Source organism: Manduca sexta, chromosome 24 (assembly GCF_014839805.1).
Source record: "Manduca sexta isolate Smith_Timp_Sample1 chromosome 24, JHU_Msex_v1.0, whole genome shotgun sequence".
Lineage (NCBI taxonomy): Eukaryota > Metazoa > Arthropoda > Insecta > Lepidoptera > Sphingidae > Manduca > Manduca sexta.
Window position 1 is genome coordinate 7,816,742 of NC_051138.1, and position 23,088 is coordinate 7,839,829.

At 39.2% G+C, this 23,088-nt stretch overlaps 1 protein-coding gene across 1 annotated transcript; it reads right to left on the reverse strand.

Moving 5' to 3' along the window:
• LOC115446662 (multidrug resistance-associated protein 7) lies at positions 1-22,279 on the reverse strand. Its single transcript, XM_037442391.1, is given in 28 exon segments — positions 1-2,721; positions 2,939-2,968; positions 2,970-3,171; positions 3,359-3,459; positions 3,461-3,557; positions 3,756-3,847; positions 4,443-4,570; positions 6,310-6,402; positions 10,289-10,462; positions 12,183-12,315; positions 12,391-12,924; positions 13,005-13,144; positions 13,252-13,435; positions 13,630-13,935; positions 14,006-14,311; positions 14,382-14,749; positions 14,839-14,934; positions 14,937-14,954; positions 15,027-15,149; positions 15,236-15,623; positions 15,696-15,815; positions 16,162-16,310; positions 16,862-17,099; positions 17,204-17,468; positions 17,842-18,091; positions 19,148-19,306; positions 21,182-21,299; positions 21,425-22,279. Coding segments are annotated over 28 exon segments (5,667 nt in total). The 5' UTR covers positions 22,037-22,279; the 3' UTR covers positions 1-2,478.
• Between the last annotated feature and the right edge of the window lie 809 nt (positions 22,280-23,088).

The window sequence follows — 23,088 nt, forward strand, 5'->3', positions numbered from 1 at the left end:
TAGATGTGTAAAATAAATTTTAATTAAAATATTTAATCATTAAGAGACTAATAACTAATACTAAAACTATTAACTATTCATACCTACAACATAAGACATTTAACATCTTCCAATATAATTTATATTATTAGGCATGTAAAAAAATACTTCTTGTCATTATAATAAAATCTACTTATCAACATTATAATTAATTTATTACACAAATAGCTTATTTTCGATCATATTATAGATATTATATAAAATTGATTAAACAAATTAATCAATAAGAGTCGCAAATGGTTTTTTTAATTTAAAATACGTAAATGATATTTTCGTTATTTCGTTGTGTCTTGTGACTCATCACAATGAAAAATCTTTACGTTACACATTCGTTATCCAGTGGCGTAAAAAATAGTAGCTGGAAAAAATATATTTGAGTAGGCATTTCTCATGTCAGGTGGGCCCCACTTTAATTATATTGCTACGGGGCTTTACAGTTATCTTTATAAAGGTATTAATAATTGCCATTACCAAGCTTTCTATGTTCTATCCGTTTACCAATAACATGTGACTCAAGATATTCAATCTTTTACGCCAACATCAAAAACCTGGTGCAAACAAATAAATAAACTTGTATGGTTTTTAACATAACATTAATTATGTAAATCGACTAAGTATATTATATTATTATATACGTACATCGTCTATCCATCTATGATATTGGCCTATTTTAAAAACCTACTATAAAAGTCAAATCAATGAAAATGACCAAATCACTCACAGCCATATACTAAACACATAAAATTATAAATTATGTAATCATAGTTTTAAACCTAATTTTAGCAATGCAACTTCTGAACTCAATATTCGCAACTCGCTGTTGCAGGATAATATTTTCCCAGACAATGAACCCTTCGTATACGAACCAGTTAGAGCTAAGACTAGAGGTGTGCGATCTATAAGTCTTACTTTCAATTTTGTATAAAATTTTAGGGGATTTTAGGTTTTTCTCTAATTTCGATCTTTGCAACTTCTCTTTGTTTTTTATTGCAAACAGTAAGGGTTAATGGTCAAATGGTTCATTTATTTATCGTTACAGTTGCAATTCAATTTATTTGTTGTTGTTATGTTTTTTCCAACGAATAATTATTATAAGATAATTGAAAAACTAGGTCTTAGTATGAAGACAGGAAATGTCAACTTTAACTACCATTCAAGCTTTTAATATCGAGTAGTTATAAATAACGACGCCGATTTCCATTGACTAGTTACATAGATCAGTCTCGAAATACATTATCTACTGACTTCGATAAAAGATTTTAATAGCTTTTTCCAATCCAACTCGAAAATAGACCAATCGGCATTAAGATTTTATTTGACATACTTACAACTATACATTGGGATATATTTGGATTGGTTTAATCTCGGGATCTTATCGGAGATTAAAATTGGGATCGTTATATTGAAAACGGTCCCATATGCACAATAATACAATCCATTATACAAATGATCTGTATAAGTTTATGGTGACCTGATATTTTACTACTTGACTCACAAAAATCACATAAATAATCCATTATGCGCGATACAATCGTTTAAGTGGAAACATGAATGACTGGTCAAATTGGTCAATTATCAACATAGAGACGAAATCTGCCGTGATAATTTTTTTTTTTATCGTTGCTTTAAAAAGTAAGGATTAAGTTTGCATACCTTAGCATAGAAAATAGCAACATTACATCAACCTATTGAGAGATAACCTTAACGAATAATAAATATCATGTTAAATTATAACCAAAATTATTACATTATGCATATTAATCACACCAGCGGTTACTACCAGGTGGTAGGATATATTTTATATCCATCCGGATAACGACCAACGTACACAAGGTGTTAAAACCCACAACAGTGGCCCATGTAAGTGTGTCATTTTCTGTGATCAGCCTGTGTATGATGAGATGACAGATGAAGCGCCTTCGACGACAGTCGTCACAATTATGCTGGACAGGCCAGAATAATTGTAGTGTCTGTCGACTGATAATCACCTCTCGTCAATCGACATTTTATTGGATCCCACTCCACTTACCATCAGTGGGGTCAGTTTGCCGTGCTCGTAACAAAAAAAAACGATTTATAATTATTTTTTGACCTTCGAAATGTAAAAATATTAAATGTCAGCTACAAAAATAATTACATACTAAATAAAAAAAAAAAAACAAAATCGTCAAGTACAACCTCTCATATAAGCAAAGTGTAACCATAAATAAGTTTTACGAATTATCACATTATTTTAGTTTCCATTTCAATATCACTCCTAAATGTGTGTAACCATAATATTATACATTCAAGCTGTATATTTTTATTTTGGCATACTTAAATACATAGCAACAAATTAGCAAAAATGGAAAACATAATTTACACGTATTGTACATTATATTTGCAAGCATTATATAATATGGAATATGTTAATACCTTAGTTAATAATATACGTATCGTTTATGAGCCGAACACTAGACTGTAAAGATGCGAGCCGTGGTCTGCGAGCGCGTCGTCGGGCGTGCGCAGCTCCAGCACCTTCCCGCCGCCCAGCACGAGCACGCGCGAGCACTCCAGCACGCCGGTCATCCTGTGCGCCACGAACACTACTGTTGACCCGCCGAACGAACAACGGATTGTGTCTAAGATCAATCTCTCTGCTTCGTGGTCCAAATTCGCTGTCGCCTCGTCGACGAGGAGTATCTATGCAAATAAAAATAATATTTATATATTTTTGATCGAGCTCACTTAAGGGAACGAACAAAACGAAAAATAGATATATGTAATAATTTTTATGTAATGTCCGCTTAGCCCGTGTTGTTACATCTGTGGTCATGGCGCGCCCTCACCGCGCCCCACGCTCGCTTAATGCTGTGAGTGTGTCACGTATCACGCGTCACGCATGTGCGGTGTACAGTACCTTGGCGCGCTGCAGCTGCGCGCGCGCGAGAACACAGCAGCTGCGCCGTGCCGCGCGACAGGTCCCGCGCGCCCGCCGCCAGCCCGCCGCGCGCACGCACCGCGCCCCACGCGCCGCACGCCTCTAGCGCGCGTGTCACCTCCGCGTCCAGGTACTGCCGCAACGGGTCAACGTTATCGCGAATGCTGCCCGAGAATATGAACGGCTCCTGCGGGACCACCGCTATGCGTGATCTGAAAATTATCACAAAATATTTCAAACTAAAAGTTTGCTTCATAATTAATAAACTTCGGGTTCTAATTATTTCGTTGTTTAAAATTAGATTTTTTCTAGGCATTAATCATCATATTAGTAGGTAGTCCGGTTTAAACTTTCTCGATAACAGAATTTATTATAGTTTCGATTGAAACATGGACCGACCTCAGTGCATGTAGATGTAGTGTGGCGACATCGACGCCGTCGACGAGGACGCGGCCGGCGGAGGGGGCGCGCAGGCGCAGCAGCGCGTGCAGCAGCGAGCTTCTTACCGGCGCCCGTGCGGCCGACCACGCCCAGCTTCTCGCCCGGCCAGCTCGAGAACGTCACGCCACATAGCGCGGGTGAACTGCCTTCTCTATCACTATTCAGAAATATTATATACTTTCATACACTGCCATAGAAAAAGCAACAGAAAATGTAATAAAAGAATCTGTCAAAACTGGTATGCACTCATTGAATATTTAGATTTTGTTATTGTTCAATTACTTAGAATCATTAAAATTTATTTTATTCTATGGTTTGGTAAATATATAACTTGATTTTTTAAATATTTTTATACCTGTAATTGAGATAGACATCTTCGAATTCTATAACACCTTGAAACGGCCATCCGTATGGTGGTGGATTCCCATCTATTTTTTCCGTTTCGACCTTAAAATATATAATATGTTCGCATTAATAACTTTATTAGTTTAATTATTTATAGTGAGAAATTATGTTATCTTTATGATTATATAACTTTCGGTAATTTTTCTCTGGTCGCTGTGATACGATAGTAAAATAGTTTAATATTGTTTCATATTGTGCCATTGTAAAATTTATGGTAAAAGTATATATAAAGCTGAAAACAAAGTCCCTCGCCGCATCTAACTGCCTGTCCAAACCCCATAAACTTGGAAACTACCCAACAGTTTTCGATGAAATTTGGAATGGAGATAGTTTGAAAACATAGGCTACTTTCTATCTCGAGAAAATGTATAGCAGAACTTTTATCCCGGTTAACTCTTACAAGCCAGCGAAGCCGCGCGCAAAAGCTAGTGTTAAATAATTGCTAAGTTGTGCACCTGCCTAAATAAAGCATAAAAAGACCACACGTGCATATTTTAGATGTACTTTATTATTGCTGCGAGTATCTTGTACCCACCCAGCGCGCGAAACCTATAGTTACTATCATCTTAATTGTTAGATCAAGGACACATTTGTCTAAGTGGACACTATCTTTCGTGGTTTTGTTAGTTTACGTTACCTGTCTAATATACTCTCCGACTCGTTCCACAGCTATCATTTCTCTTTCCGTTTCCGTAAATGCGTTAAGAACGTTGCTCAACATTGATGTCAATGATAATGCGTAAGAGATGGCGAGGCCCACCAATCCTACAATAAAAATACAATTGATATCATATTTAATATTGATTTAATTAAATTTAGTATATTATAGTTTAATTTTTATATTGTGAGAAACCTTATAAAAATTGTCTGCTGAGATTCAATGAAGAACATTATATATAATAATCTATACTATTATATAAAGCTGAAGAGTTTGTTTGTTTGTTTGTTTGTTTGTTTGTTTGTTTGTTTGTTTGTTTGTTTGTTTGTTTGAACGCGCTAATCTCAGGAACTACCGGTCCAAACTGAAAAATTCTTTTTAAATTCTTTTGCGTTGGATAGCCCTTTGTTCGTGGAGTGCTATAGGCTATATATCATCACGCTATACCCAATAGGAGCGGGGCAGTAATGGCTAATCTCAGGAACTACCGGTCCAAACTGAAAAATTCATTTTGCGTTGGATAGCCCTTTATTCGTGGAGTGCTATAGGCTATATATCATCACGCTATACCCAATAGGAGCGGAGCAGTAATGGCTAATCTCAGGAACTACCGGTTTCAACTGAAAAATTCATTTTGTGTTGGATAGCCCTTTATTTGTGGACCGCTATAGGCTATATATCATCACGCTATGACCAATAGGAGCGGAGCAGTAATGGCTAATCTCAGGAACTACCGGTCCAAACTGAAAAATTATTTTTGCGTTGGATAGCCCTTTGTTCGTGGAGAGCTATAGGCTATATATTATCACGCTATATTCAATAGGAGCGGAGCAGTAATGGCTAATCTCAGGAACTACCGATTCGAACTGAAAAATTATTTTTGAGTTGTATAGTCCTTTGTTTGTGGAGTGCTATATATATATATATCATAACGCTATGACCAATAGGAGCGGAGCAGTAATGGCTAATCTCAGGAACTACCGGTTTCAACTGAAAAATTCGTTTTGTGTTGGATAGCCCTTTATTTGTGGACCGCTATAAGCTATATATCATCACGCTATGACCAATAGGAGCGGAGCAGTAATGGCTAATCTCAGGAACTACCGGTTTGAACTGAAAAAATCTTTTTGTGTTGGATAGCCCTTTGTTCCTGGAGTGCTATAGGCTATATATCATCATGCTATGACCAATAGGAGCGGAGCAGTAATGAAACATGTTGCAAAAACGGGGAAAATTATGAGTTTTGAGAGCTTCCGTTGCCTGCGCTGCGTAAACGGTTAAAGTTATGCAACAATGATGTATGACGGGATTGTTTCACTTAAAAGTTCTAAATAATATAACAAAAGTCCCCCGCTGCATCTGTCTGCCTTAACGTGTTAAACTCAAAAACTATCTAACGTATTAAGATGAAATTTGGTATGGAGACAGTTTGAGACCCTGGGAAGAACATAGGCTCCCGGGAAACTACTATTTTTATAACGGAAAACTTTAGCCTGAATAACTTTATAACGCGGGCGGAGCCGCGAGCAAAAGCTAGTTTAATAATAATAATACCAACCCTGTATTATATACCTACTGTTCACTCCTGAGTCAGGGCCTACTCTAATACTAAGAGGATTTAGTATTTATCTACCATTCTGACCTAGTGCAGAATGGCAGACTTCACATAACTTCGAAATTGTTTTTGAAGAATTCTCTAGTGGGATTCCTCACGATGTTTTTCCTTTACCGTTAAAGTGGTCGATAATTGATAACCAATACACACATAATTTCAAAAGTCAGAGGTTCCATTCTCAACTAGACCGTCGTGAACATTATGCAGTGAATATAACATTGAATCGGTTACCGGGGTCGGCGACGTGCACGGCGCGCTGCAGGCAGCACGCGAGCGCGCGCGGCGGCGAGCGCGCGCGCAGCAGCGCGCGCAGCGTCTGCACTCCTGCGGTCGAGGCCACCCACCCTGTCAGTCAGCTCTTATCCCCAGCAAAAACGACGCGGTTTCCGTATTTTAGAAGCTATATATTAATGATTTCTTATGTTTACGCGAGTCTTTTTAACTGGCGAACAAAATTGTAATATAATATTACCCCGATAAAATCCGCAAAATAGTTTTATTTTAAAGCTATCTATTAGAAAATTATAGTACATATAGAAAATTATAATACTTTCATAGAAATAAAAACAATATTTCTGTTAATCATATGTGATATATTTAAGTTATCTTTATTTTGGTGGTTTAAATTTTTTATAATGTGGATATTGTTTCATATGTCACGGAAACATGAATTTTAATAAAATTTACATTTTCTGTGTGCTAGGACACAGGCACCCTTTGGAAAATGATTGCGCTCATAAAGGTATCTGCTTCATATAATGCACTTCCTACAATATTGGTAAACAATTTTTAGGAGCCCAGTGGAGTCTAAATTCTCATCACTAGAAACCGGATTATATGTAAACTAAAACGACCCAAATATGCATAAAAATTTTACGTACCAATACACTATAACATCATTTTCATATTAAATAAATTTTATATTTGTTTATATTTTTATGAATGTTCGTAATAGGACTAGATTGTCGCGGTGACGTGGTTGTATGTACTGCATACGTGGTGTGACTATCATGTTGAGATTTTGTGTTCGATTTCCGGGTAGGGCAATGTTTATTAACTTAGGTTTTAAGCCGAGACTTATTGTCTGTGGCAAATGTTCACACGCCCCGTTTTTTTTTATAGGTTAGCCACTTTAATAGGCTTAATTTGCAGCATTGAAACATTATATTTCACTTAATATTAGTTATCCTAATGAGTAGGAGTAATATATGTCGCCGCAGCACCTCGTTATTCGTTGAATTGGTGAATTTCCGGAGCGATAGTGGCGCCATCTATCATTACATCGAGGAAGTATTAGAAGAGGAGGGAGGTCGACTGCTGTCAATATAAGGACCGGCCGAACGACGACGAGCAGAATCTTGTAGAAGTTTTTGTACGAGTCTTATTTGGACGCTCGAACCGAGCACATTGTGTATTCCGCTAGTGTTACTATGCAGTAAATTGTTAGTGAAGTAAAGAAGTGTTTCAATAATTGAATAACTGTCTGGAAAATAAATATACACCGGTGATACTTTACCGGTCATGTAGAAAAATAACCAAGTAAAGAGTTTTCACTACGACATCAGAATTGGGATAAGTAATCGATGCCCATAAAATTGGATTGTGTTCACTACATACCTACGCTATGTAGCATACCATGCTATGTGTAAACAACTTTGAATGATAAAATGTCTGCGGGTACCGCGATCTAATTGCTACAGCGTGCCTGTATGGGTGCCGCGCATGGTGTGGAAATTCTACGGAGGCGTCTTGGTGAAAGTGACTACGTGACTGGCGAATGGCGGTTGATGCTAACTGGTCTATCGCAGAGTATATTTATCGACGCCTGGAAAGTGTGGTATCGTATGACCCATAACCCTTATTTTATTTAACTACCTTCGTAGCATAATTGTAATGCGTACACAGTACGAATACGACTACTGCTCTAAGTCCTGGATTCGAATCCCGGGTCGAGCCAAAAATAATTGTAACGGAGTTTTTCCATTTTGAAAATTACTTTAGTCGCAACTCGGAGTCGGGTAGTCAATAGTGTAAAAACCCCGTGCCCCGGAAAGCACGTAAAGCCGTTGGTCTCGGGCTTGGTCACTCTCCGGCCATGTCTGATTGCCGTCTTACCGGATTATTGGCCACTGTGGCAAAATTCGGCTATGAGGAATTCATTCATTAATTAAACACTTATTTGAGGGTAAGTTATTTTCCCGTAATCTAAGTAGAATTAGTTTTACCACGTGTTATTGGAAGTGATATCCGATCTACTTTGTAGGTAGATTTGTTTCTGATGCAATAAAATTGCTGTTGACAAACAATACTTTGTAATTCAAGGTGTTGGATGGTGTTTTTGCTGTTTATGGGCGGTCGTATCGCTTACCATCAGGCGAACGGCAAGCTCGTCTCAGAATACAAAAAAAAAAAAAAAAAAGAAGAAAGGGTTTGAAAAGTCCGAGATGAATGAGATTGAGGTCGGAATAGGCCAAACGATGGTGCTGTTTTGGTTTTTGTTTTTTGTGTGCAGAAATATGTTCGCGACTCAGGGCGTGCGCAGACGCGCCTCATGCGGTGCGGGTACGCGCCTCGGGGGTGCTGATGCAAAACTACGCGCTCCAGGCTGCGCGGGTACAAGCATCAAAATTGGGAAGAACCTCCGAGAACTCTGCGACAACCTCCGAGAACCTACTAACCTTGCAAAATTGATTTTCTTAGCAGTTCTGCTTATGTAACAACTGTGACAAAACAACGCAAGTTGCTTTGAGTTAAAATTCAATTATTCATTTATTATTTTGATAATGCTTACAACTACACTTTTACAATAATCTACGAGAATAAAATATCTGGAGAGTGGTACCTCTGAGCTAAGTCATGTGTTACCCTTGTGCTAACCACGGGTCCTTGATGTATCCACATGTGAACCCTGAGATACCGTTGGGACGCCTTGTGGAACCGTGATTAGACATGTGCACACCACAGATTCTAAATTGACAAAACAGTGCATTAGGGATGTCTTTGTGTACTGAACTTTTCAATTATCTGCGAGAATAAAATATCTGGAGAGTGGTACCTCTGAGCTAAATCATGTGTTACCCTTGAGCTAACCACGGGTCCTTGATGTATCCACAAGTGAACCCTGAGATACCGTTGGGACGCCTTGTGGAACTGTGATTAGACATGTGCTCACCACAGATTCTAAATTAATAAAATGGTGCATCAAAGATGTCTTTGTGTACTGGCCTTACAGCAATAATGCTTTCAAAATAAGCAACATTGGTTGCTCACAGTTGTACTAATAAGAGGAAGTTCTTCCTATTCTTACAGAATCAAAATCTACTTACGAGAATCAACGAGGTCGGTGCAGAGCATGCTACACCGCCTGTCGGTATGGCCGTGCTGGCGCAAATACAACATTTCATCACATTTTATTTGACCAGTACTCACGTGGAGTGAGCTGTGTCTTTACAACTTACCATATGCCATCACTAAGAGTGAGCTTTAAGTTTGCCTGTGTTCACGTGGAGTGAACAAACTACTCGTGAAACCCATGTTCCATATCCAAAGCTATGTTGCTTACAAATAAATTGACTGAGGTGTACTGTGGAAGTAAACACCTTGGCAATGAGTTTCTGTTACAGAAAGAGAATGACCCAGCGATGCAGAGCACGCATCGCATTTCAGAATGGCCGTGTCGCCGCAGCACCTCGTTATTCGTTGAATTGGTGAATTTCCGGAGCGATAGTGGCGCCATCTATCATTACATCGAGGAAGTATTAGAAGAGGGAGGTCGACTGCTGTCAATATAAGGACCGGCCGAACGACGACGACCAGAATCTTGTAGAAGTTTTTGTACGAGTCTTATTTGGACGCTCGAACCGAGCACATTGTGTATTCCGCTAGTGTTACTATGCAGTAAATTGTTAGTGAAGTAAAGAAGTGTTTCAATAATTGAATAACTGTCTGGAAAATAAATATACACCGGTGATACTTTACCGGTCATGTAGAAAAATAACCAAGTAAAGATATTATATGTCGATATTATATGTCGTAGTGAAAACTCACTACGACATATAATATCGTGTAGTATAGTGAAAATATGGACCATCCCACGATTTTAGATTTATGCAAACACCGATAAAATTCGCGACAATGGCGAATATATCCAACTGTATATAATCCGGTCTCCACTCATCAAAATGTAATTTCATTTAATAGATTTACTTACCCTCGAGTGTGTCATTGAAGTGTGAGTATACGGGCGACAGGGTGACACTTTGCAATCTTTTGAGTTGTCTCGATGTGATGCGATATATCCTCTGCAGCCAATAGTAGATGAACACCAATGGTATCACCCCCACAAGCAACCATGGTATACCATACAAAGTCACCGCAATGGCACCTGATGAATTCAATATTATGATAATGGGGTTCTTATTGAGTAATGTTCGTTGTGTATTTCCTATGTGAATGTATTATGGTAAATATTTTAATGTTTTATTTTATGAAAAATCTTTTTAGTTACTTTAAGATGTATAAGACATATTGATTGTCACAACCCTAGCGTTAATGTAGGTCTTGTACTATTAGCAAGTTAGAACCTTAAATGAAAACTTAAATTGACTAAATGATGATTAACTCTGCAATAAACAGAAATCATGCCTCTCATGATCCACCCACACAAGTTATTAGTGTGAGTTGGAAAGAGATAATCGGTTTGATACAGTGTGCTTAGGGCGAGTTCCTTATAAGCTATCGAGTAACTTTATCATCGCGTAAATCGAGCAAACGCTACTCACGGTGTAACGCGACTATTCGTGAGTGCGAGTGACAAACATGGTTGTCGAATCGAATAACGTTTACTCACTGTGATGCGCATTAGTTTTTTTTTGTTATGTTGGCAGTATCAAGTGCCTTTGTGATGAATCGATTAAATTAAATAGGTATATTGTTTGCCTATATTATACGAGTAGTTTTTGTACTTTCAAAGTGGCCGGGTTACGCGGCGCGCCGCTTGTCAATTGTCAAAACATAGTTTGAAATTTTGTGTTGGAATTTTTGGTGTAAGGATATTTGTTACAAACTCGAAGTTTATAAATAAAGTATAAACAAAATGAAAAAAAAAATCAGGAGACCTCAGTAAGCCAACATACAATGCTAGGGATAGGATGATAGCTATTCAAAACTGGGAGGAGCTGACATCCCTGCCTAAAAGTGATGGTAGTGGCGATAATAAAACTACAGAAAAGTGGAAAAAGGTGCAATCCTAATATTAACGTCATTGTGTGTTGGTAAAGGTTTATTTGTGATTAAACACTATTAAGTTTTTGTTAATATTATTAATTTCTACATTCTAAAGGTATGGAGTGACTTTAAAAATTATATAAAAAAAAGGTTGCTCGATTACAAAGAGCTCAAGGTACTGGCATGACGGTGGGCCTGCAGTCTATGTAAAACTGACTGAGGAAAGGCAATATCTTTTTCTAACTTCAGTGTCCGTGAGATCATTTAGTGGATTTTAAGCACTGCGGGCCCTTGCACGAAGATTCGAATTGTTATTACATTAATCTTGAGCCCCAGCACTAATAAGCATCCCCCAAGCAAAAAAAAAGCATGATGCTATTTTTTTTAACTCTACAAGTCAACAAACACAAATTTCTAATGAACTACGTTTTACAATTCCCTCTCACTGTAAAAGTCTATGTGACTAACTTCACCACCACGTATGTGAATAAGTTAACCGTTCGACCTGTCAACAGTGACAAATTTATAACTCGCACTCCCAAAAACGCCGATTACGCGCGTTAATTTTCTCGCACGTTTATTTACTCGATCGTCGCTGTCGACAGAGTAACATAAACAAATCTCGCACTCACAGATTATGTTTCACATTTATGACACTGGTATATAATTCAAATATATTGTCTAGTAATGATAAGTGTTGCATTCCTTCATTCCTTTAGTCATCCAGCTGGCCCCAAAACGGGTCTCTACTCTCTACTATAGCAAATTTTAGGTAATGTGTGTACGATGACCACTATCGAATCAGGTAATAGGTACACTAAACACTCCGAAAGGAACAGTAGGTGTCTACTTACTTCATAAGTCAAAAGCTTACTTACCAACAAGTCCAAAGAATTGTGCCAGCAGTATGTTTAAGATGAAGGGCAAAGAGTCGTCAACAGTGTATGTGTCAGATGAAAAACGATTGAGTATTCTCCCAATAGGCGTCACGTCGAAAAATTTCACTTTAGCCTAAAAAATAGAAAAAGTAACTTCAGATCTATCTGATTTATTATAAAAATGGATCATATTATGAAATAAAATTACCTTCACAATAACTTTTAGCAGAACTCTATGTATTTTTGATGCTGCTTGAACTCCTCCATACGCGAACAAGAAGGCTCTCATGATCGTCACGAGCAAATTTAAGCCGGCCAAACCAAAATATACTTCTAAGTAAAACTCATCGTTGTACACTGGTGTGCCGTTGGCAAATAGTGGAACCGTAGTCAAAACGGGAGTCGAGTTGATTGGTTCATTGACGGTTGCATTATACATACCCATATTGGCAATAATTTTAATTGTAGAATTTACTAGAACATGCGCAATATTGTCCAAAACGTTCATTCCGTGGTCCAAAACCGTTATATTTTCGTGTGGCACGTCTATGAAAGCCGAATCTACTGTGGTGGAATTTTTTGTTCTATTCTTTAACCAAAATGTGAGCCAAAGGAATGTGAAATTTTGTGACAGTTGCATGAGTATCAATGAGAGTATTATGATTATGGTGAGGAATATCCCGACAGACTTCAGGTAAAGTCCAATCACCCAAGAGCTTACAGTCCCTTGGGACATTGCTTCCTGAAAAAACAATTCAAGTTATATACGTATTTGTAGAATAAGAAATATAAATTCGTGAATATTATACGATTTTTTCATACATCTTCCTCAAGGTCATTTTGCTGTGTATCGTCTTGATCTTTCTGTTCTTCATCTGGTTGCCGCGGTGGTTCCTCTCCTATGGATTCAGTTTCACTCGGGAAAAACTCGTCAATGTCGTTCAGGACCATTTCCGGGGGACCTACATTAAACATGTTTGTACAATATGTCAATTTTTTTTTGCTAAAATATTTTTAATTGAAGTAGAATTCTATAGCCAATGAATATAAATATAATGTGTAGTGTCACCTTGCCTGACGAGGCGCCTGTGCTGCAGCACGAGCACGCGCGCGGCGCGGGCGAGCGCGCGCGGCGCCTGCGCGACGAGCACGCGCGTGGTGCGGCGCAGCAGCCCGAGCACGCAGCGCTGCAGGACGTGCGCGCCCACCGCGCCGTCCACGCCCGACAATGAGTATAAACACAATGTGAAGTGTCACCTTGCCTGACGAGGCGCCCGTGCTGCAGCACGAGCACGCGCGCGGCGCGGGCGAGCGCGCGCGCGGCGCCTGCGCGACGAGCACGCGCGTGGTGCGGCGCAGCAGCCCGAGCACGCAGCGCTGCAGGACGTGCGCGCCCACCGCGCCGTCCACGCCCGACAATGAGTATAAACACAATGTGAAGTGTCACCTTGCCTGACGAGGCGCCCGTGCTGCAGCACGAGCACGCGCGCGGCGCGGGCGAGCGCGCGCGGCGCCTGCGCGACGAGCACGCGCGTGGTGCGGCGCAGCAGCCCGAGCACGCAGCGCTGCAGGACGTGCGCGCCCACCGCGCCGTCCACGCCCGACAATGAGTATAAACACAATGTGAAGTGTCACCTTGCCTGACGAGGCGCCCGTGCTGCAGCACGAGCACGCGCGCGGCGCGGGCGAGCGCGCGCGGCGCCTGCGCGACGAGCACGCGCGTGGTGCGGCGCAGCAGCCCGAGCACGCAGCGCTGCAGGACGTGCGCGCCCACCGCGCCGTCCACGCCCGACAATGAGTATAAACACAATGTGAAGTGTCACCTTGCCTGACGAGGCGCCCGTGCTGCAGCACGAGCACGCGCGCGGCGCGGGCGAGCGCGCGCGGCGCCTGCGCGACGAGCACGCGCGTGGTGCGGCGCAGCAGCCCGAGCACGCAGCGCTGCAGGACGTGCGCGCCCACCGCGCCGTCCACGCCCGACAATGAGTATAAACACAATGTGAAGTGTCACCTTGCCTGACGAGGCGCCCGTGCTGCAGCACGAGCACGCGCGCGGCGCGGGCGAGCGCGCGCGGCGCCTGCGCGACGAGCACGCGCGTGGTGCGGCGCAGCAGCCCGAGCACGCAGCGCTGCAGGACGTGCGCGCCCACCGCGCCGTCCACGCCCGACAATGAGTATAAACACAATGTGAAGTGTCACCTTGCCTGACGAGGCGCCCGTGCTGCAGCACGAGCACGCGCGCGGCGCGGGCGAGCGCGCGCGGCGCCTGCGCGACGAGCACGCGCGTGGTGCGGCGCAGCAGCCCGAGCACGCAGCGCTGCAGGACGTGCGCGCCCACCGCGCCGTCCACGCCCGACAATGAGTATAAACACAATGTGAAGTGTCACCTTGCCTGACGAGGCGCCCGTGCTGCAGCACGAGCACGCGCGCGGCGCGGGCGAGCGCGCGCGGCGCCTGCGCGACGAGCACGCGCGTGGTGCGGCGCAGCAGCCCGAGCACGCAGCGCTGCAGGATGTGCGCGCCCACCGCGCCGTCCACGCCCGACAGCACGTCGTCCAGCAGGTACACTACGCACAACACACCGCGTATTTATATATGTTATTGTAATTCATTCCCACAACAATATATATGCACTAATTAAAATGTTCAAATTTACCCTTTTTATCCTGGTACACGGCCCGCGCAAGAGATATTCTGGCGCGTTGACCACCACTCAGAGTGCAGCCACCTTCACCCACACATATGCGTTCCAACCCAAAATGTTTAAATCCTCTGAAATTGCATATCACGTATCATATTGTATTCATGTAGCAAAACAATATATATTTTGAATTATTATATCACCTGTGAGAGCGCACGCATCAATGACAGCTTTAAATTTGGCCTCCTCATATGGTTTTCCAAATAGAATGTTGTCACGGATCGTACCACGTACTAACCACGGCTTTTGTGACACATAACCAAAACCTGAAAGTAATATAAATAAATATTTTCCAAACATCTTCGCCGCAATATATAGATCTAACATTAAAAAAAATGTCGCAATCACTTACTATTAAGACTCTCAGGTATTTGTAAGTCACCACTTTTCTTCAACATTTCTCCAATAATAGCTTGTAATAATGATGTTTTGCCACTTCCAATAGGTCCAGTTATGCCAACCAACTCCCCTTTTCCAATTTCCAGCGATATATCTTTCAAGGAAAATGGCTCATCCTGCACCAAGGCTTCGGACGACGATGTCGAATCGCTTCTTTGAATACTGACCCTTGTTAGCCTCTTTTTGGACTTCCCTTTGTTTTTCTTAGATTTACTAACACTTTTCCTTTGTTTGGAAGGATTCACCCAAGAGAAAGTAGCATTTTTGAATATAATAATTTTGTCCTCATCGCGATTTGTGTTAACTCTGTCGTAATACACCTCCATATCCATGTCTGGAAGCTTAAAAAAGTATTCACTTTTAAAATGAACTTAACTTTAGATTTAAACTAATATCTTGCGCATGGAACCTACATCCAAAAGTTTCTGAATACGTTTTATTGAAACCCAAGCTTCCGTAAGTCCGTTGAGTACCCAAGGAAAGGCGTTTAGCGGCGCTATGAGCATGTTAATCAGGGCCACAGTAGTAAACACCTGCAAAAAACATAAATGTTTGTATATTTTGTTAAAAATAACCGCGTGAAGGCAGTGGCATAACTATACAGTGGCATAGCGGTGAAACACTACGGGTCGCCGGCTCGAGGAGAAGAAGACGTTTCATGAGAACAACTGTGACCTAAAAAGAGGTCGCCGTATTTTGCACTGACGAAGGGCGCCATTGCTTGAATTTGTCACGGATGTAGTTAGACTATGAAGTTCGACCAAGCTGAAATTAACGTATTAGCTACTTTTTATTCCGGAAACAATCGGAAATAGTAAAACATTCCGGGTACCAAAAACTCGTGCAAGCATAGTGTAATGACGGCAATGGAAGAGTTACCATGGGCGCATCGAGCGGCTGCTTGCGGAGTGCGTGCGTGCCGAGCGTCAGCACCGACACCAGCACGGGCGTGGTGGCCCACAGCACCACGCACACCGCGTCCAGGTACTTGCGCCAGCGCAGGTAACGCATCTCGTCTTTCCTCGCATCTACAATGAGAAAAAACTCCGTTCAATGTGGTCACTAGATTGCACTAAGCTAGCTTTCGGAATTATTAGTATTTCGACCGCAAATCTGTTTGATCAAGAACCTATTTCTCCAAAGCTAATTTACGTTCTTAATCGCTGTCATGTATGTTAATAATTTCAGATTATAGGGTGTTGTAGTATTTCATACTCGTCTAACTTGTGGTTAGTCAGAGGTAATTAATTCTTTGACCACAAAGGATTCTGTATAAGAGAAGTTGTTATGTATTCGGTTACAGCTTTTAGAAAAAGAGAAAAGTGAAATTCTGAACTGATCTGATGATCTTGAACGATGTATGTTCTATGTCAGTTGGCTGGTAAACATTACTTCGCCATTGAATTGCTCTATTTTTATGATTTCATTGATTATAATAAATAGCATTTGGGCGATGATTAGTTCCTCTATACATCAGTTCAGTGGAAATTAATTCTATTGTTCCAATATAATGCTACTATGTATTTTAACCACAAATAAAATGTTGCTTATTGAAATCTATATTAAATGATTGTAGTACCTGACACCCTGTTGATGAAATAATCTTCCCACACGTGAATTTTAACAGTTCGAATCCCCTTCAATAGATCACTGATAAGGCTCACTCGGTTGTCTTTATGTTTCATCAACTGAGTGCTGAGATCGCCGATTTTGTTCGCAATAAATTTGTTGATGGGTATCAACACTACTGAGAATGCTACCCCGGAAAGAATTGATATGCCCACTTGTTGATATAACAGGAAGAGTGTAATGAATAACTGCAACGTCCAAAAATCTTTCATTATATAATATGCTTTGTCAATTAAATTATTACTATTCAAAAGACCATGCATTGTTTATATTATAAACATAAACAATATACCTGAAGTGGAATACTCCAAAGCGCATGAAAGCTTGGACACGAATTTACAATCCTATCTGTATCAGTAGACATAAAATTCGTAATTTCACCAACAGAAAAGCTTGTGCTAAGGGTTGTTGATGTCACACTTAGCGTCTTCCTGAGTATTGTTGAAACGATTGCGCCACGCATTTTAAGACCAATAATTGACATTAACCAATTGAAATGCACAATAAATAGAGTAGACACTAGAGTGGCAATCATCAGACCTGATGCATATACATATCTGAAAGAAATGTATCATAATTTAGCCTAGAAGTTGGTGATATGTATATCCTGGAATGAAGAGAGTATACTGAGAATATACTGGATAGAATATGATCCGGTATAACAGGTGAACTGTACAATAGAACAGGATTCTTCAAATGGGTTTAAATTAAAGCTTTCGCAGTGCGCATGTCTGGATTCGTTCAAATCGACCGAAGAATGCACGTGTTCGCGTAAGGGTCGTGAGGTGCCCGTGTGAAAATGCTTGCAGTGTTGATACGCTACTATTAAGTGATTTTAATATTGTATCTTTTTCGAATAAATATTTATAATACAGCCAAAGATTTTTACATTGAAATAGAGACTTCAGTATTGATGTTTAACACTCTTACCCCAAGTGTTGATCGATAGTTTCATCTTCAACAAATGCGACCAGTTTGTTAAGGAGGAGTGGACCAGCAAAACCCACCATGTCAGACACAAACTTTAATATACCGATACTATAGAACTGCCATGCAAAACAGGTGTGCAGGGCGCGTAATAAAGATACGTTCTGCTTGCGTGTCGGTCGAACTAAAATGCGTGACACTGGTGTCACCGGCGTGGACGCCTGAGGAACAGTTTCACTTGTAGAACCATACGCTGTAATTATAATAATATTATGGTTTAATATTTGCACCTTGGGACTACAAAATATAATAACATCAGAGCAATAATGCGATATTCTACTTTGGTTAAGGGCCGTTCAAGTATTACGTAAGATTTATTACAATTATTGACCCCCCCCCGAACCCCCTTGTCAGCAAAAATAAGCAAAGCTCTTACCCCCTCCCCCCATGCTTACATAAACGTACATATAACATTGTTATATGCATTTTTCTTGTAATGTATTCTGTTTTTTTTTAATTAATCATGAGCGACAATAATAATTTTAGAAATAAAATAGATTTAGGATGGAGGAGTTTAACTCACATAATATTTATTTAAACGAACTTTATTGACACAGTATTCAACAGAATAAGTTGAGGTATATAATATATACGTCAAATCGTCAAAAATTGGTTGACGAAAGAAATTTAGGCAAGTGAGTAGCGCGCGGTAATTTCTCAACTCGGTTCTAAGCGAGTACCTAAACGCAGACATTATTTCTGGGAAATTCCAAAAATGAGTTTCTTTTTCAAACATAGACAATGAGTGGGTTGCCATATTGCGAAAAAAAGTAAATAAGTGGATCCTATCTGTAGTAGCACAGTGCGATTTCATAGCCCCTTTTTACCGCGCACGTGCAAACTTTGGAATTAACTCCCTGCATCGGCATTCCCCGAGTGCTATGATTTGTCCTTCTTTTAACGATCTTTCTCCTCTAAATCGCCACCTAGAGCCGCTGTCCCATGTCTTAAAAATTAAGCAAAGCATAGACGCCCGCCCTCGCCTATAGTGCTTACGTAATACTTGAACGACCCCTAAGATGTATACCCTTAGGCTTAAACTGGTAAGATTTGAAGCATTAATTAATGTTGTATTAAGCGTGCCAGGCTCAAATGTATATTATTTAACATAAAGTTATTCATACTGTAATGCTAACAGTGACTACTGAAATGCTTCAGAATAGTTACAGTTACTTAGTTAAAAGCCTGTGATATTACTACCTTTCTGCAATTTATTGCAGGGCGATTTACCTGCTTTCATGTTTCTTACCTGATCTAATAAAAGGTTCATGTAGGACTTCTGAATATTGTTGGTAATGATCCACATTTCCAATTAATGCCCGCTCCATTCTAGCTCCTATGTATGAACTAGTGTATTTTGATGGAATGTCGAATAGTTCATCTGAATCGTTTAATTTATTCTGTAGACCTAGAAATGTTATTGTTTATAATTTGGTTTAGAGAAGAATAAATGATTATTAGTATCATAATGCTGTTAATTTAAAATGGGCTATTAACTTCCAAAAAAATATATATCTATATATATAAAAATGAATTGCTGTTCGTTAGTCTCGCTAAAACTCGAGAACGGCTGAACGGATTTATCTTATCTTGGTCTTGAATTATTCGTGGAGGTCTAGGGAAGGTTTAAAAGGTGACAAAAATTCGAATAATTGCCGGGAAAATCCTCAAAACAGCATTTTTCTATTTCCCATACAAACGTTTTCTAACTAATACGTAGAGTCAATTTGAGCTTTATTGCTATTGTATAAAGTTCACTGTTGTCTAAGCAATGTAGGTGTGTTCCTAACATCAAAGCAGTGTGCGTTGGAGCACAGAATATAATAATGTAATGTCGCGTTCTGAAACTCAACAAAAGTGATATCGCGGACCCGACTAAATTGAACAGTCACAAAATTTAATATATCATTAGTTATTTGGTTGGCTTCACGATATTATTTCTTTTGTTTTACTTTAAAATGCATGTTTTCGTTATGGACAATTTTTGAGCTACTTTTGCATATCTATACTTATAATAAATCTGTAGAGAGGTCAATTCTGTACATGAAATATATTTCCAAAATAACTATCAGGGGGTGATTAGGGATCGATACTGATGCCAAAAATTCAAATAAGTAAAATTTTTGTCTGTCTGTCTGTATAACCGTTATAGAAACAAAAACTACTCGACGGATTTTAACTTAACTTGGTACAATTATTTTTCATACTCCTGAGCTGGTTATAGTATACTTTTCATCACGCTACAATTAATAGGAGCATAGCAGTGATGGAAAATGTTGGGAAAACGGGAGAAGTTACTCCATTTTTTAAGCTTCCGTCATTTCGTGTGCAACCTTAATGGTTAAAAGTTCCTTCGATTTCACCAGGATCCCATCATCAGACCCTGACCGGACAATCGGACCACCTGCATACTACCATAAATTAAAAAAACATCCCGACAAATTGAGCACCTTCTCCATTTTTGAAACCCGAAATCCACGCGGGCGAAGCTGCGGGCGGAAGCTAGTATTAAATAATTTTAGTATGTGTATAAGGAATTTAATTTTTAAATAAAGATAAACTGTAACATTAGGATAAAGAATGAAAGTATGGAATACAGTTTTAATTGTTCATTTATAATGACTTCTTATGTTTGTGCGAATGTTAGACATTGAAATAAAATTATTTTTCTTTCAGCCTTCTTTGATGGGTCCCCCATGACCATGAGACTGCAGTCCATAAGGTCAGAAGAAAATTATAACATGAAAAAACTCTGATAAAAGCAGAAAATTTGTTTTATTTTAAATGTTCACTTAAATAGCCCTTTTGTTCTCTAGTATTTAAAACATGTGCACTTAAGTATAGAAAATAATATAATAGGGGACCGGCCTATGCTTGATTTTGTACATTATTCTATATGTAATGTTTAATAATACTAAAAAGAAGCACTGCTGCGAAAACTGCATAAAAATTGGTTAAAAAATGAGCGAGCAATTCATATTTAAAATATTGTAATGTACAGAAGTGGGCGCGATGTGGGGATATCACTTCATCTCTTTCTTTAGGACGCGTCGTAATTCCCGATGACGTCACGTGTGTGTATTTCATCTCTTTTCTGTTTCTTGTAAATTACCCTTTCCACCGAAATTCAAAGACTTTTAACTTGTTGATTTTTTACCAGATTTTAATAATTCTTTCTGTGTTATAATTTATATTATGTAAATATTTGATAATAGTAAAGAACAAAATTAGTCCGGTACCCTATTCTGTGCTGAAAAAGTATTAATGGTCTTAAACAACTCACCTTTCTGAAGCAGTGGATTAACCCATGTGAATGTTAATTTAGAAAACCATCCAGACCCTTGCATCGCCGTCCCAAGTACACCTTCATCCACATGAGGGAGTAATGGAGTGTACTCACTCTGATAAACACAATGACTCACTTTATACACTATTATTGTACAACAAAGAAATTAATGATAACTTACATAAAAATATTTTAGACAATTTAACACCTGTCCTACTGTACACTATACAGTATACTTACATGAGAATGTTGTGAGCCAACAAGGCATGGAGAGTAATATGTGGGCCTTGAATCATTTGATGGAAGTAATGTGAGGAAGTATAAACCGTGACAACATAATGTTGCTATATTGAAGCCCGGTGATGAATCAGTAAGGATACTTGTCCGAAGAGCGACTAAATTTAATACTACTGATAAACTCCACATAACCAGTTGTATGGCAGGCCCTCGGGGACTTAATCCGAGACGATGCTTTAATGTTAAAACATAACCAAAATGGACCAGCCATGATAAACATGATGCACCAGCCGCAAAGTAGTCAACGGGATACAGTATGTAGTCCACTTTTGTAATAAAAAAATACAATTGAATTATAGGTATAAATACCAAACTCAGCACTATGAAACTACGTAGTACTATTGCTCTTTCAAGTATTTTATCACGTATCACCCAGTCGCTTCTATATCCAACGTAATATCCAGATATAATTGCAATTATAAAGTAAACAGGTATTTGAAAACATAGTTCTTGGAAACATTGCCCAAAGTCTTTCTTTGTGTCATTCCAGGGATGAAAGCCTTCGGGTCCACACATATCTTCCCATTTCCATGTTATATGCAGTAAAGAATCCATCTTAAATTAGGAGTATCCCTTGCTACAACTATAAAATAATAGATAAAAATATTTTACTATCTCATTGCTTCATTGTACACAGTTTGTACAGTTGACACTTAGCAAACACTTTGGTGCTTTTATCTAACAGGGCTGTCAATGCCCAACTGTCAAATAAAAAAAAATCCTAGTCAAATACTAGAAGGGGACAAAAATCTGCTTAATCCCAACAAATTGCCCCCAAAAAACATACCACCAAAGTAAAATTGTAAATAATCTTTTTTTATTTGTCTCTGAGAATAACCGCGAAGACAATATTTTAAACATTTTCAGATATATCTGCGACCATTTAAATAGTAAACAAATACGGTTATTTACTATAAAAATATTTATTATTATAACTGACAGCTAGTTATCAGAAAAACATAAAAATTCTAGGTAGTTATACGTATGTAACCTATTCCACCGCTTTTGACGAATCATTATTTATTTTATTATGATTATTATCCAATAAGTTTGAGGTTGGTTGAAATAAAGAACCAATATATATATATAAATATATATTGGTTATATATAACTTATGTGTAAATTACAATATATAAGGTCAGTCGGGGGAAGTGCGCCATAAAATTTTCATAGCTGGATTCAATGCAAAATAATTTCTTTTTGTGCTGACTTAAGAATGTAATTTTATTAATTTAAGAATATTTGGTATTTTGTGATAACAACCTATAGCCATTCAAGGAAATCGGACCATAAATTAATAATATTTTGCTCAAAGTAAAAAATGGTAGTAGGCGCACTTGCCTCCGGAAATGGGGTAAGTGCGCCTGTGTAAAAAAAAACGCCAATATGAAACATTATAAAGAAAACACACACTTTAGTCCATAGAGAAATAAGTTTTACCCGCATTGCTCTTGGATAATTTTTAATCACTCAATATTATAACAAACTATGGTAGTCAAATCAAATTCGGGGCAAGTGCGCCATATATATGTAAACCAGGGCTTGAAAACATTTTAGATTTTTTTTTGATATATAATTTTTTGCTATGTTAGAGTTTTGTGTGCGGA